The sequence below is a fragment of the Amblyraja radiata genome, chromosome 21, assembly GCF_010909765.2.
Source record: "Amblyraja radiata isolate CabotCenter1 chromosome 21, sAmbRad1.1.pri, whole genome shotgun sequence".
Taxonomy (NCBI): Eukaryota; Metazoa; Chordata; class Chondrichthyes; order Rajiformes; family Rajidae; genus Amblyraja; species Amblyraja radiata.
In genome coordinates, this window is record NC_045976.1 from 38,564,958 (window position 1) to 38,577,478 (window position 12,521).

Consider the following 12,521-nt stretch of genomic DNA (forward strand, 5'->3'; position numbering starts at 1 on the left):
CGCACACACCCACGCGCACACACACACGCGCGCGCACACACACACGCGCGCACACACATGCACACACACGCACGCACACACGCGCGCGCGCACACACACACGCGCGCACACACATGCACACACGCACATACACGCGCGCACACACACGCGCGCACACACACGCACGCACACACACACGCACACATGCACACGCACGCACACACGCACGCACACACACCCCCACGCGCGCACACATACACGCACACGCGCGCACGCACACACACGCGCGCACGCACACACATGCACACGAAATGGCAAGACGTTTTCCCATCCTTTCACAGGAATGAAAATCTTCTTTACCCAGTCTGGGGCACAGCACACAAAGAATTAAGACACAAAATACTGGAGCAACTCAGCGGATCAGGCAGTATCTATGGAGAAAGGGAAGAGGTGACTTTTCGGATCAAGACCCTTCTTCAGAACAACCAGAAATGTTGCCTGAGATGCTGCCTGACCCGCTGAGCTACTCCAGCATTTTGTGTCTTTCTTTGGTGTAAACCAGCATCCGCAGTTCCTTCCTACAGACAAGGAATTAATAGTTTGCAGGTGAATGGGTAACTGTAAGCTACGGATTGCACCCAGGGTTTACTTCTAAACTGAAACGTGCCAAAACCTGCCATGCTTTGTCCTGCCTCTCCCCTTTTTCCAGCTTTTGTCTAATAGCTAATTGCCGAGCGAACTATTGGAGCCAATAACACCATCTCTCTGTAAGCAATAATCCTTTAGATAGCCACACAGTGCTGGAATAAATCAGCGGGTCGGGCAGCATCTCTGGAGTAAAAGGATGGGCGATGTTTCAAGTCGGGACCCTTCTTCAGACTGAGATGCTGCCTGACCCGCTATTGTTGTAACACAGTAACCCGCTGTGTTACTCCAGTACTCTGACACTGGATGGGAACTGAAACAATTACATTGAATAAGTTTATTGGCCAAGTATGTAAACATACAAGGAATTTGCCTTGGTGCTCCGCTCACAAGCAACAACACGACATACAGTAAACCATTAAGAATAAAACATAAAACATTAAAACATTCAGAATAAAACATTATAGTTTAAACATGTGAATGAAATAAAATACCAGAGCAAAAGGAGGCTACAGACTTTTAGTTATTGAGTCGAAGGGGAGGTCTCTGACAAAGAGCCAATCCAACCAAGAGCTCAACGGTGGAACAGGCGGTGGACGATGGCTGACTTTAGTGGAGCGTCACAACGGCTGGGAAGGCGGATGAAGGCTGCGGCAGAAAAGGGTCTCCGGTCGTCTTGAACTCCATGCCACTGGATCCTGACCCAGATCTGTCAAGGACCGTGGGGTGGCTGCCTGTGCACCAGTCTCCTCACGTTAAACAAAGTCATGCACAGGCGTCCTCCATGTGAGGACAGTCATACTCGTTTCGAGTGACCGCCGATGGTGATCAATGTACTATACATGGTACACTTTAGCTCAAAGCTAGTCAGGTTTATTGTCATAGGCACGAGTACAGTGAGACACAGACACGAGGAACTGCCGTTGTTGGTTTACACAAAAGGACACAAAGTGCTGGAGTAACTCAGCGGGTCAGACGGCATCTCTGGGGAACATGGACAGGTGGCAATATGGGTGGCGACCCTTCTTCGGACTTGGGTAGTTCTTCAGACTTCAACCTTCTGCAGAAGGGCCCCGACCCAAAACGTCACCAATCCACGTTCTCCAGAAATGGTGCCTGACCCGCTGAGTCCCTCCAGCACGGCGTGTCCTTCACAGTGAGGTACAGGTACATTGAAAATCATGGTCGCACCTCTGCTCTGCTTTCAAAAGTCAAACCACCTGGGGATAAATCCCCATGGGCTTGCATGAAGACACCCAAAGGTTATTCACAGGGGCATTAATATTTGAACGGTGTCACACAAGAAGATATTCAGATCAGTGACTTAAAGGAAAGGAGAGTGACCGGACAGACAAAGAGCAAAATGGGAATACTTACAAAGCAACCGGCATCAATGCACTGCCGTTCGACTTGAGAGCCACACTGATCTCGTTGGATTTGCTGACGAGCTTTCCTCTCCATGGGTAGTACAGCACTGCTAAACACAAAGGGCTGAGGTTTTAACATGTCTGCAAGCAAGGCTGCACATGCATACCACACATTAACTCTCCCTGGTGCCAGCACTGATGCTCAGCCAAACTACTAAGAGAAGTTTGGAGAAGACAAGGTCGGCACGGTGGCGCAGCGGTAGAGTTGCTGCCTTACCAGCGCTTTCAGCGCCAGAGACCCGGGTTCGATTCCAACTACGGGTGCTGTCTGTATGTTCTCACCCTGACCTGCGTGGGTTTTCTCCGGTTTCCTCCCACACTCCAAAGACATACAGGCATGTAGGTCTGAAGAAGAGTCTCGACCTGAAACGTCACCCATTCCTTCTCTCCAGAGATGCTGCCTGTCCCGGCTGAGTTACTCCAGCATTTTGTGTCTACATTAGATTTAAACCAGCATCTGCACAGTTCTTTCCTACACAGGTATGTAGGTTAATTGGCTTGGTGTACGTGTAAAATTGTCCCCAGTGTGGGTAGGGTGGCGGGGATCGCTGGTGGTCGGTGCGGACTTGGTGGGCCAAAGAGCCTGTATCTCTAAAACTAAAATCTAAAGAAGTACGCGGTCTGCTCCCATCAACTCACAAATTCGGTTTCCCCCCCCCCCAACAAATGTCTGGGAGGTTTCACAGCAATCCGCCCAGGACACAATCCACCATCATCCATTGTCATCCATTGTAAATCCATCCAGAGTATAATTTTAGTTTAGAGATACAGCGCGGAAACAGGCCCTTCGGCCCACCAAGTCCGCACCGACCAGCGATCACCGCACACTAACACTATCCTACTACTCGGGACAATTTACACATACACCAAGCCAATTAACCTACACACCTGTACGTCTTCGGAGTGTGGGAGGAAACCGAAGATCTCAGAGAAAACCCACGTGGTCACGGGGAGAACGTACAAACTCCGTACAGACAGCACCCGTAGTCGGGATCGAACCCGGGCCTCCGGCGCTGCAAGCTCAGTCAGGCAGTAACTCTGCCGGTGCGCCACCGTGCCACCCCAATTCTGTCACAGTAGGCGGTGGAGGCCAATTCACGATGTTTTCAAGAGAGAGAGATTTAGCTATTAGGGCCTAAAGGAATCAAGGGATATGGGGGAAAAGCAGGAACAGGGTATTGTTTTTATGAATGATAATGGTCAAAGGTCTATTCCTGCACCTATTTTCCTGTGTTTCTATGTTAAATACAGCTTGTTTACTTTTATCAATTATTAGCCCATCCAATATCTCTATTGCATTTTCCTTTTATCAGCTGTTATCAGGCAACTGAATCATCCTACCACATCCAGAGAGCAGTGCCGAACTACTATCTACCTCACTGGTGACCCTCGGACTATCCTTGATCGGACTTTGCTGGCTTTACCTTGCACTAAACGTTATTTCCTTATTGGTTAGCATGCAACAAAAGCTTTTCACTGTACCTCGGCACATGTGACAATGAACTGAACTGAACTCTAGCGGAGTGACGCACGGGTAGAGTTGCTGCCTCACAGCGCCAGAGACCCGGGTTCGATCCGGACTGCAGGTGTTTGTCTGTACAGTGTTTGTACGTTCTCCCAGTGACCTGCGTGGATTTTCTCGAGGATCTCTGGTTTCCTCCCACAATCCAAAGACGTACAGGTTCGTAGGTTAATTGGCTTCTGCAAATTCTGTAACCAACATGCTCCATCTACACTAGTCCCACCTGCCTGCCCCATCTCCATCTGGCTCATATCCCTCCAGACCTTGCCTATCCATGTACCTGCCCAAATGTTTCTTAAACGATGTGACAGTACCTGCCTCAGTTACCTAATCGGGCAGTCCGTGTCAAATACCTACCACCCTTTAGTTTAGAGATACTGCGCCGAAACAGGCCCTTCGGCCCAGCCGAGTCCGCACCGTCCAGCGATCACCCCACACTAACACTATCCTACTACACGGGACAATTTACACACACACCAAGCCAATTAACCTACAAACCTGTACGTCTTTGGAGTGTGGGAGGAAACCGGAGCACCCGGGGAAAACCCACGCCAGTCACAGGGAGAGAACGTACAGACTCCGTACAGACAGCACCCGTAGTTAGAAACATATCCCGGTCTGATGCTGACTCTACCGCCACACCACTGTTAGCCGCCCCCCCCCCGAAAATAAAGCTGCCGCTCGGGTTCTTATTGAAACTCCCCTCTCCCCCTCTCCCTTCCTTCTACTCTTAAAAGTTAAGCGGTGCTGATAGACAAAAAGCACTTCCTTAAAATATTTGGCTTCTCCCTATTTCTGTTTGCATTGGAATCAGATACAACAGCTATGTTCAAGAGCCATATATACAAGCACTATATAAGCTAGAATTTAAAAGAAATTGAAAATTACCTTGAATTTTTGCAGCGTCTCTGGTAAGGAGAAAAGCAACATAAACAAGATAATTAGTTACAATTGTTCAAGGGCAAGCTTTTCCAGTAAATAAAACCTCTACGCACGCCCGGGACCCCTAAAGTCCGCATGCGTGGACTTTATCAAGACGTCAAAGGCACATTACACATATCATAACATCCCCTCTTTTTCCAAAAGAGAAAAGCATACAGCTGTACAATGTATATATCTGTCCAAGTGAGAAAAGAACACTTTTTCTAAAGTAAAATTTCCTTTCCTTCTCATTATCTTATTTACATAAACTTGTTTTATCATACTTGCACAGACATAAAAATTGATACGAACTAAATCAATGGGTCACATAGTCTCCAAGATACTTAGGCGGTCTCACAGCTCGACCTGAGCGAGTTCTCACTGTTTTGTTTATGTCAATGTCCTTGTTTTTGTCAGTTCGCTCAGTAGCTGTTTGCTTTTCAGTAGGCGCTGGCTGCTGTTTCAGCGCCTGTGTCGTGTTAGTTGTGGTCGGTGTAGTAGATTCGCCCTGGTCTTTGATGGTCTGGCCGTGCTACGCGTGTTGACGTGCGACTAGCTCGTCTGGTGGATTTTCGCAGGTCTTGCGGAGATGTACGCGATTGTGACGGTATATGCCAGATGGGCTCTGAATCACGTACGAAGGATCGTCAAGCTGGCGAGAAACGATGGCTTTCTCCCAACTCTTCTATCCTTGTACGCGGGGTTGCATTCGCACTGTGTCGCCCTCATGAAGTGTGGAAAGGTCTTTAGCTGACATATTGTAATTGTCAGCTTGCTGCTGAATGCGCTGCTTCATGCGTTCATGCTCGTACACAACTCTGGGTTCAAGTAGTCTCGCTGTCGTCGGCAGAAGTGTACGCGTGCAACGATTCATGGGGCGCTGAGCGGGACGGGCTCAGCCCTTGCGAAGGTGTATTACGATGATCCAACATCGTTAGATAGGGGTCGGATCGTGATTTGCTGCTCTTCCTCAAGATTCGCTTCGCCGTTTTGACGGCAGATTCTGGGACTGCTGCACAGGAGCTCAAAATCCCATTTCTTCGCGAACTGGCGAAATACGACCGATGTGTACTGCGGCCTGTTATCGCTCACAGCTTGTGTCGGGCTGCCGTATCTCGCCAAATGAGCTTTCAACTTGCGAATCACGGTTGGACTGCTCGTGTCTCTCAGACGGTCTACTTTGACAAAGTTGCTATGGTAGTCTACGGTGACGAGATAATCTTTCCCGTCCCATGTAGAGAGATCTGTGCCGACTTTCTCCCATGGCCTTGTCGGTAGCTCATCACTCATGAGCGTCACTTTTTGCTGGCTCACCTCATAGGTGCGGCACACATCACATGTAGCAATATACAGCTTGATGTCGCTACTCATGCAAGGCCAGAATAGGCATTCGCATGTGCTCGTCGCAGGCAGCCTTCGACGCCTAGGTGTGAAGAGTGTATCTTTTCTTTCATGTCTCTTCTTAAGCTTATCGGTACAATCACGCGCTAGCCGTTGAAGATCAAACCATCTTGGACTGTGAGCTCATCCCTCTAGCTGTAATAAGGCGTGAGCTGCTCTGGTAGCCTATCTCGTTCACTAGGCCATCCACTGATGATGACACGTTTTAGCATCTGTAGTGTGTCTTCTTTCGTTGTTTCATTACGAATTTGCTCGAGACACTCATCTCGAATTGGCAAGCGTGATACCATGTTTACCTTCTCAAATGCTTGCTCTCTGCTCGTAGTGCCGCTAACTGCATGCGACAGTGTATCGGCAAGGTACATGAGCTTCCCCTGACAGTAGCTGATGTCAAAATCATAGCTCTGTTGCGGAGTAGCATTCCTTGAAGACGCGTCGGCACTTTCACTAGCGGATTCTTTGCTATCATTTCCAGCGGCTTGTGATCACTGATCACGCTGGTGAAACGAACCAATGTATACTGATGGAAACGCTCCATTGCAAATACCACGGCGAGCATCTCCTTCTCAATCGAGGCATATCGCGATTCGGTGTCAGTTATTGCTCTGCTCGCCTACGCGATGGAACGTCCCTTTTGGAGCAAGGCTGCCCCCAGTTCCTTGTTGCTCGCATCACACTGAATCATCAGCTCCTCTCTGGGATTGTAGTACTCTAAGATCGGTGCTTCAGATACCATCTGTCTGATCTTGGACCTCGCATTGTCCTGCTCAGCAGACCACTCCCATGCTATGCAGCATCTGCAGTTCCTTCTTAAGCACTCCCATGCGATGTCTGGTCTCGTCAGCCATCTGATGGGCTCAAGGGTATCAGACAGGCTGGGTAGAAAATGGCTCGGGTAGTTGACAAATCCAACTAGCCTCTGCACACCCTGTACATCTGAGGGTGCTGGCATATTGACGACATCTGCGACCTTTTTGGGGTTGGGTTGCAGTCCTGTGCCAGTGATCACGTCCTAAAAATGGTATCTCAGTTGCACTGAAGACAGGCTTATCCTTGTTGAGTTTGATGTTATGCTGTACACATCGCTGAAGCAACTGCTCGAGTTTCGAGTCGTGGTTGATGACCATGTCTTCCATCGCCTCTCCGTTACCATAGACTAGGATGTCGTCTGCAACGCAGATCACTCCAGGTAGCCCTTCGAGCACTTGATGTAATCTTTGCTGGAAGATTTCAAACGATACACTTATACCGAATGGCAATCGGCGCCACCGATAACGTGCGAAAGGTGCATTGAACGTCGTCAGAAAGCTGAGCTCATGTCTAGCTGACTGAAGATCTTCGCTTGGTCGAGATCTGGCAAGATGTCCTCAATACCTGGGAGCGGATAGTGTTCTCGCTTCAGCGCTTTGTTTAGCGGTTGTGGATCGATGCACACCCGAAGATCGCCATTCTTATTCGCCGCGACCACGAGCTGGCTGACCCAACTCGTCGGCTCGTGAACTGGTGGGATCACGTGACGCTCTACCATGCGCTCGAGCTCCGTCTTCACCTTCTGCTTTATCGCACGAGGTAAGTGTTATGGCGGTAAGACTGTGGGTTGCACTGCCAGGTGTGATTCACCAGGTAGCTCTACTAGTTTACCGTCGAACACCTCTGCATAGCGTTCTTCAGTCTTACCCGCATTCTCTTTCGCGACCATCGACGTGTGTACACGGTGAAAGCTGTCGTCATTTACAGTGATCAACTTCATTCGCTGACTCGCTTTGCTCCCTAGCAGTGGTGTGAAGCCATCACTGACCACAATGACTACGCAGACTATTTGCGGTTTGTCTTGGGGTTGAGCAGCTTAACCCGGCAAACTCCTTCCGTGTCCATCGTAGTCTTATTCCACATCATGAGCTTCTTGTGACATGGGGCTAGTGTGTGGTCTACGCCGTGTAAATATCTGCGTGGCAAGATGTTCACACTCACTCCGCTATCCACTTGGAAATCGACCTGCTTCCCATTGACAAGCATCGATGGATGCGTAGACATCATCTTTAGGCCGCACCGTGTTAATTGTGAGCGTGATACTATCAATGAACTCAGTGATCCTGTCCCTTCCGGCCTGGTCGTCCACTTTGTGTACTTTCCTCTTTCTGCACACTTTGGCAAAGTGGTTGCGACTGCCACAGGCCCGACACGTCTGTCCGTAGGCTGGACATTGCTGTTTGTCCATTGTATGCTCTTTGTCACAATACTTGCACGCTTTCCCTTCTTGATTGTGCTTGCCTTGGCTTTTCTTAGGCTTAGCCCACTTGCTTTGCTTGTGTGAGTATTGCACAGCCACGCCTCTCTTGCCGCCCTGCTGTCTGATTTTGTGGACTGCAGCTTCCAGTGAAAGCTTGGAGATTTGACTCGGCAGTCTCGGCACTCTTGCAGATGTCGATACATCTGTTGAAAGTGAGCTTCCTTTCCTGCACCAAACGTCTCCTCGTCTGCGAGTCGCAATCTTGTCACGGAGCAAGCTGTCCGTCACGCACTGGCGGAAATTACAGGTCTTCGCTAGTGTCCTCAGGCTCGCAAGGAACGATTCAAACTTCTCACCTGCTTCTTGCTGTCTCTTGTTGAAGAGGTATCGCTCATACGTCTCATTCTTCTCGCCAATACCGTAGCTCTTGAACGCGCGAATGATCTCCCCCAGTTCTTGGTTCTCCTCGTCGTTGGCGAACACAAAAACTGTTGTAAATCTCCAGTCCTGACGGGCCAATTGCATGGAGAGACAACGCTGTCTGGTATGCTGCTGTTTGCCTGTCTAGCCGTGCGACCACGCTGTAGTTTGCCTACATCCGACGCCATGTTTCCCAACCATCGATCACTCCGCGGTTGACGGTTAATGGGGTCGGTGGTCGTGTACCGCTCACGGGAGGCGGGCCGGCAGCGCGCTGTGGAGTGCTACCGGTGGCCGTCAGCGTAGGTCTCTGGTCACCCGTCTCCTCGTCCGCACTCGACTCGGCTCGCTGCTGAGCGGCCGTCTGCCCCACCCTTCAGGTAGCCATGTCGTTTTCCGGCAGTTTTAATATTCTCCGTGCCTTGAATGCTGCTCACTTCACCAATCCTACGGTGCTTGACACTTCCACTAGTCCTTAGCTGCCGACTGTTCCAGCCGGGAGCTTCAGGTTGTGGCAGAAAAATTATTCTTTAAGGCACCACCGCTGCCACTAAGCTTTTCCAGTAAGTAAAACTCCTACGCATGCCTGGAAACCCCCGCGCTTGCCTGGACTCTGTTAAGTCGTTAAAGGCACATTACACATATCACAACAACAATCACACGGTTGTCGGGGATCATTTGTAAAACTAAAATTGCATTTTCCCCAAACAGATGTGAACTCACGTGTTATTCTCTCCGGACTCTGCTGAATTGCACTTGTAGTCACGGTACTGAAATGCCACAATCGCGAACGGGCAGACGTGACGAGGGCAATGCCGGCCTTCATGCTGGTCAGGATCATACAGGTAGTACTGCAAGACAGGGGGAGCGGGAGGGGTCACTGAAACAATGCTAAATATGAGCTCCTCTCCCAAACAAGTCAGGCTTCAACAGCAAAGCCCATTGAGATCAAAATAGGTCTGAAATAATATTGAATAAACAAAAACTAATCAGCTCAAGGACAGAGCGAGCAGTTTGCCTGTTCCTCCTTCGATCACCATTCGTAAAAGATCATCAAAGCGATATATAACTTGCTGGCGGAACTCAGGGGGGGTCACTGTTCCCCTTCACCTATATCCCTCCCTCTGCCGTTCCTTCCCCGTCCCCTTCCCCCTATACCACTCCCTTTTGCTTCCTTTTTAATCCCCTTCTCTCCTCCCTTCCCTCCCCCTGGCTCCCATTAACGTGTTACTCTTCCCTTTCCCTCAGTCCCCTTCCTGGCAAGTGATAGATGGAAGACACAAAAAGCTGGAGTAACTCAGCGGGGGGCAGGCAGCACCTCTGGAGAGAAGTCACCAGACTGATTCCTGGGATGGCAGGACTTTCATATGAAGAAAGACTGGATAGACTCGGCTTGTACTCGCTAGAATTTAGAAGATTGAGGGGGGATCTTATAGAAACTTACAAAATTCTTAAGGGGTTGGACAGGCTAGATGCAGGAAGATTATTCCTGATGTTGGGGAAGTCCAGAACTAGGGGTCACAGTTTGAGGATAAGAGGGAAGTCTTTTAGGACCGAGATGAGAAAATCATTTTTTACACAGAGAGTGGTGAATCTGTGGAATTCTCTGCCACAGAAGGTAATTGAGGCCAGTTCATTGGCTATATTTAAGAGGGAGTTAGATGTGGCCCTTGTGGCTAAAGGGATCAGGGGGTATGGAGAGAAGGCAGGGATGGGATACCGAGTTGGATGATCAGCCATGATCATATTGAATGGCGGTGCAGGCTCGAAGGGCCGAATGGCCTACTCCTGTACCTATTTTCTATGAATGGGTGACGTTTCGGGGCGAGACCCTTCTCCTGACTACGGGTGGTTGTCTGTACAGAGTTTGTACGTTCTCCCCGTGACCTGCGTGGGTTTTCTCCGGGTGCTCCGGTTTCCTTCCACACTCCAAACACATACAAGTTTGTAGATTACTCGGTTTGGTGATATTATAAACAGTCCCTAATCTGTAGGATAGGGCTTAGTGTACGAAGATCACTGGTCGGAGCGGACTCGGTGGGCCGAATGGGCCTATTTCTGTGCTGTATCTCTAAACTAAGCACTTAACCTGTGTGTTCCTCGTGTTACTATTTTAAAGTGGTCGATCTTGATTCTTTGAAACCAAACGAGAAACAGCTTCCAGAGAAAAGTGTATTGCCGGTGAGGTTATCAAAGCTCAAATCCACAGAGAAAGCAACATTCGACAATGATCATCAAGGAGGAGCTCCAGGCAAATGCAAAAATGTTTTAAACAGCCTCTACCTGTGTCAGTTCAAAAGCCTGGAAGCAGCTGTTTCTGGAAGAAACCTTATCACAGTTGGTTGAAACATGGCAAGTGTAGTCAGGAGTTGGTCTGGTGAAATCAGAAGTGTAGTTTTCAGTCACAGTCTTCACTCTACCCTGTTAAACAAACAAAACAGCAATGCTTTTACTCTTGAATACAAAGAAGCAGAGAAATATAAAGTCCAGCAAAGAAAATGTCTCTGAGCCGACCTCGTGCATCTAGTAATTTCACAAGTGGACTGGTCAACTGGCGGTCAAACTGTTGACTGAATACCAGATTTCACACCAGGCTCCAGCCAATCTCCAGAGGGGGAAAGGTATCAGCCACCGTGCTTGCAATAACATGGACATTACTGCTTGACCTGCAATGTGGTGGTGCAGCTGGTAGAGCTGCTCTCGATGACTCCCTGACTCACATTTCTAACGGTGCGGGAAGGAACCAGAGGTGGGGGTCTGTGCATTTATGTAAATAAAGCATGGTGCACGGACTCCACCATCATCGAGAGTCACTGCTCAGCTAACCTTGAGTTCCTCTTGGTTAGATGCAGACCGTTCTATCTGCCCAGAGAGTTCACCTCCACTGTTGTGACTGCAGCCTATATCCCTCCTGATGCTAATGCCAAGCTTGCAATGAAAGAGCTGCATACTGCCATTAGCAATCAACAGACGCACAACCCCGAGGCAGCCTTCATTGTTGCGGGTGACTTCAATCACTCTAACCTGAAGACTGTACTCCCCAAATTCCACCAACATGTCTCCTTCCCCACTAGAGTAGACAAGACACTGGACAAAGTCTACACCAACATGGCTGAAGCTTACAAAGCCATCCCCCTCCCCCACCTTGGTCAGTCTGATCACGTCTCATTGTTCCTGCTCCCTAAGTACTCCCCACTCATCAGACGGGTTAAACCAACTGTGAGGACAGTTAAAGTCTGGTCAGAGGAAGCGGACTTCACACTTCAGCAGTGTTTTGGAAACACTGACTGGAAGGCGTTTGCAGCCCAGGCCACCCTTGACTCCCACACGGACATTGATTCCTACACATCCTCTGTTCTGGACTTTATAAACTCCACCATCAATAGTGTCACCTCCCTCAAACAGGTGACCATATTCCCGAATCAGAAGCCATGGATGAACAGCGAGGTCAGGCTACTGCTGAAAGCACGGGACACCGCTTTCAGGTCAGGCGATGCTCGAGCCTACAGTTCAGCCAGGGCTAACCTGAAGAGGGGCATCAAGAAGGCCAAGCACTGCCATAAGCTCAGGATTGAGGAGCACTTCAACAACAACTCCGACCCCCGACGCATGTGGCAAGGCATCCAGGCCATCACGGACTACAGACCCTCCAACACCACCCCCACATCCAGCGACGCCTCCTTCCTTGAGGAGCTTAACCACTTCTATGGCCGCTTCGACAGGGACAATCTAGAGACAGCCATCAAGGCTGTGCTACCTGCCGATCACCAACCCCTCACACTCACCCCCTACGACGTATTTGTGGCACTGAGTAGGACTAATGCACGTAAAGCTGCTGGCCCTGACGGCATCCCCGGGCGCGTGCTCAGGGCCTGTGCTGCGCAGCTGACAGACGTCTGGACTGACATCTTCAACCTGTCACTTGCCCAAGCAGTTGTCCCCACGTGCCTTAAATCCACCTCCATCGTGCCAGTGC

At 49.7% G+C, this 12,521-nt stretch overlaps 1 protein-coding gene across 20 annotated transcripts in view; it reads right to left on the reverse strand.

Annotated features, from left to right (window-relative positions):
- Positions 1–12,521, reverse strand: part of tasor2 (transcription activation suppressor family member 2) — a 129,425-nt gene that overhangs the window by 58,720 nt on the left and 58,184 nt on the right. For 19 of the 20 annotated variants that reach the window (XM_033040114.1, XM_033040111.1, XM_033040125.1 and 16 more), the window contains exons 6-9: positions 10,829–10,966; positions 9,269–9,396; positions 4,462–4,481; positions 2,002–2,101 (exon numbers count right to left, since the gene is read on the reverse strand). In XM_033040114.1, coding sequence (XP_032896005.1) covers positions 2,002–2,101; positions 4,462–4,481; positions 9,269–9,396; positions 10,829–10,966 — 386 coding nt within the window. The remainder of the gene's footprint in view (positions 1–2,001; positions 2,102–4,461; positions 4,482–9,268; positions 9,397–10,828; positions 10,967–12,521) is intronic. The other variant, XM_033040112.1, reaches the window with a different exon arrangement.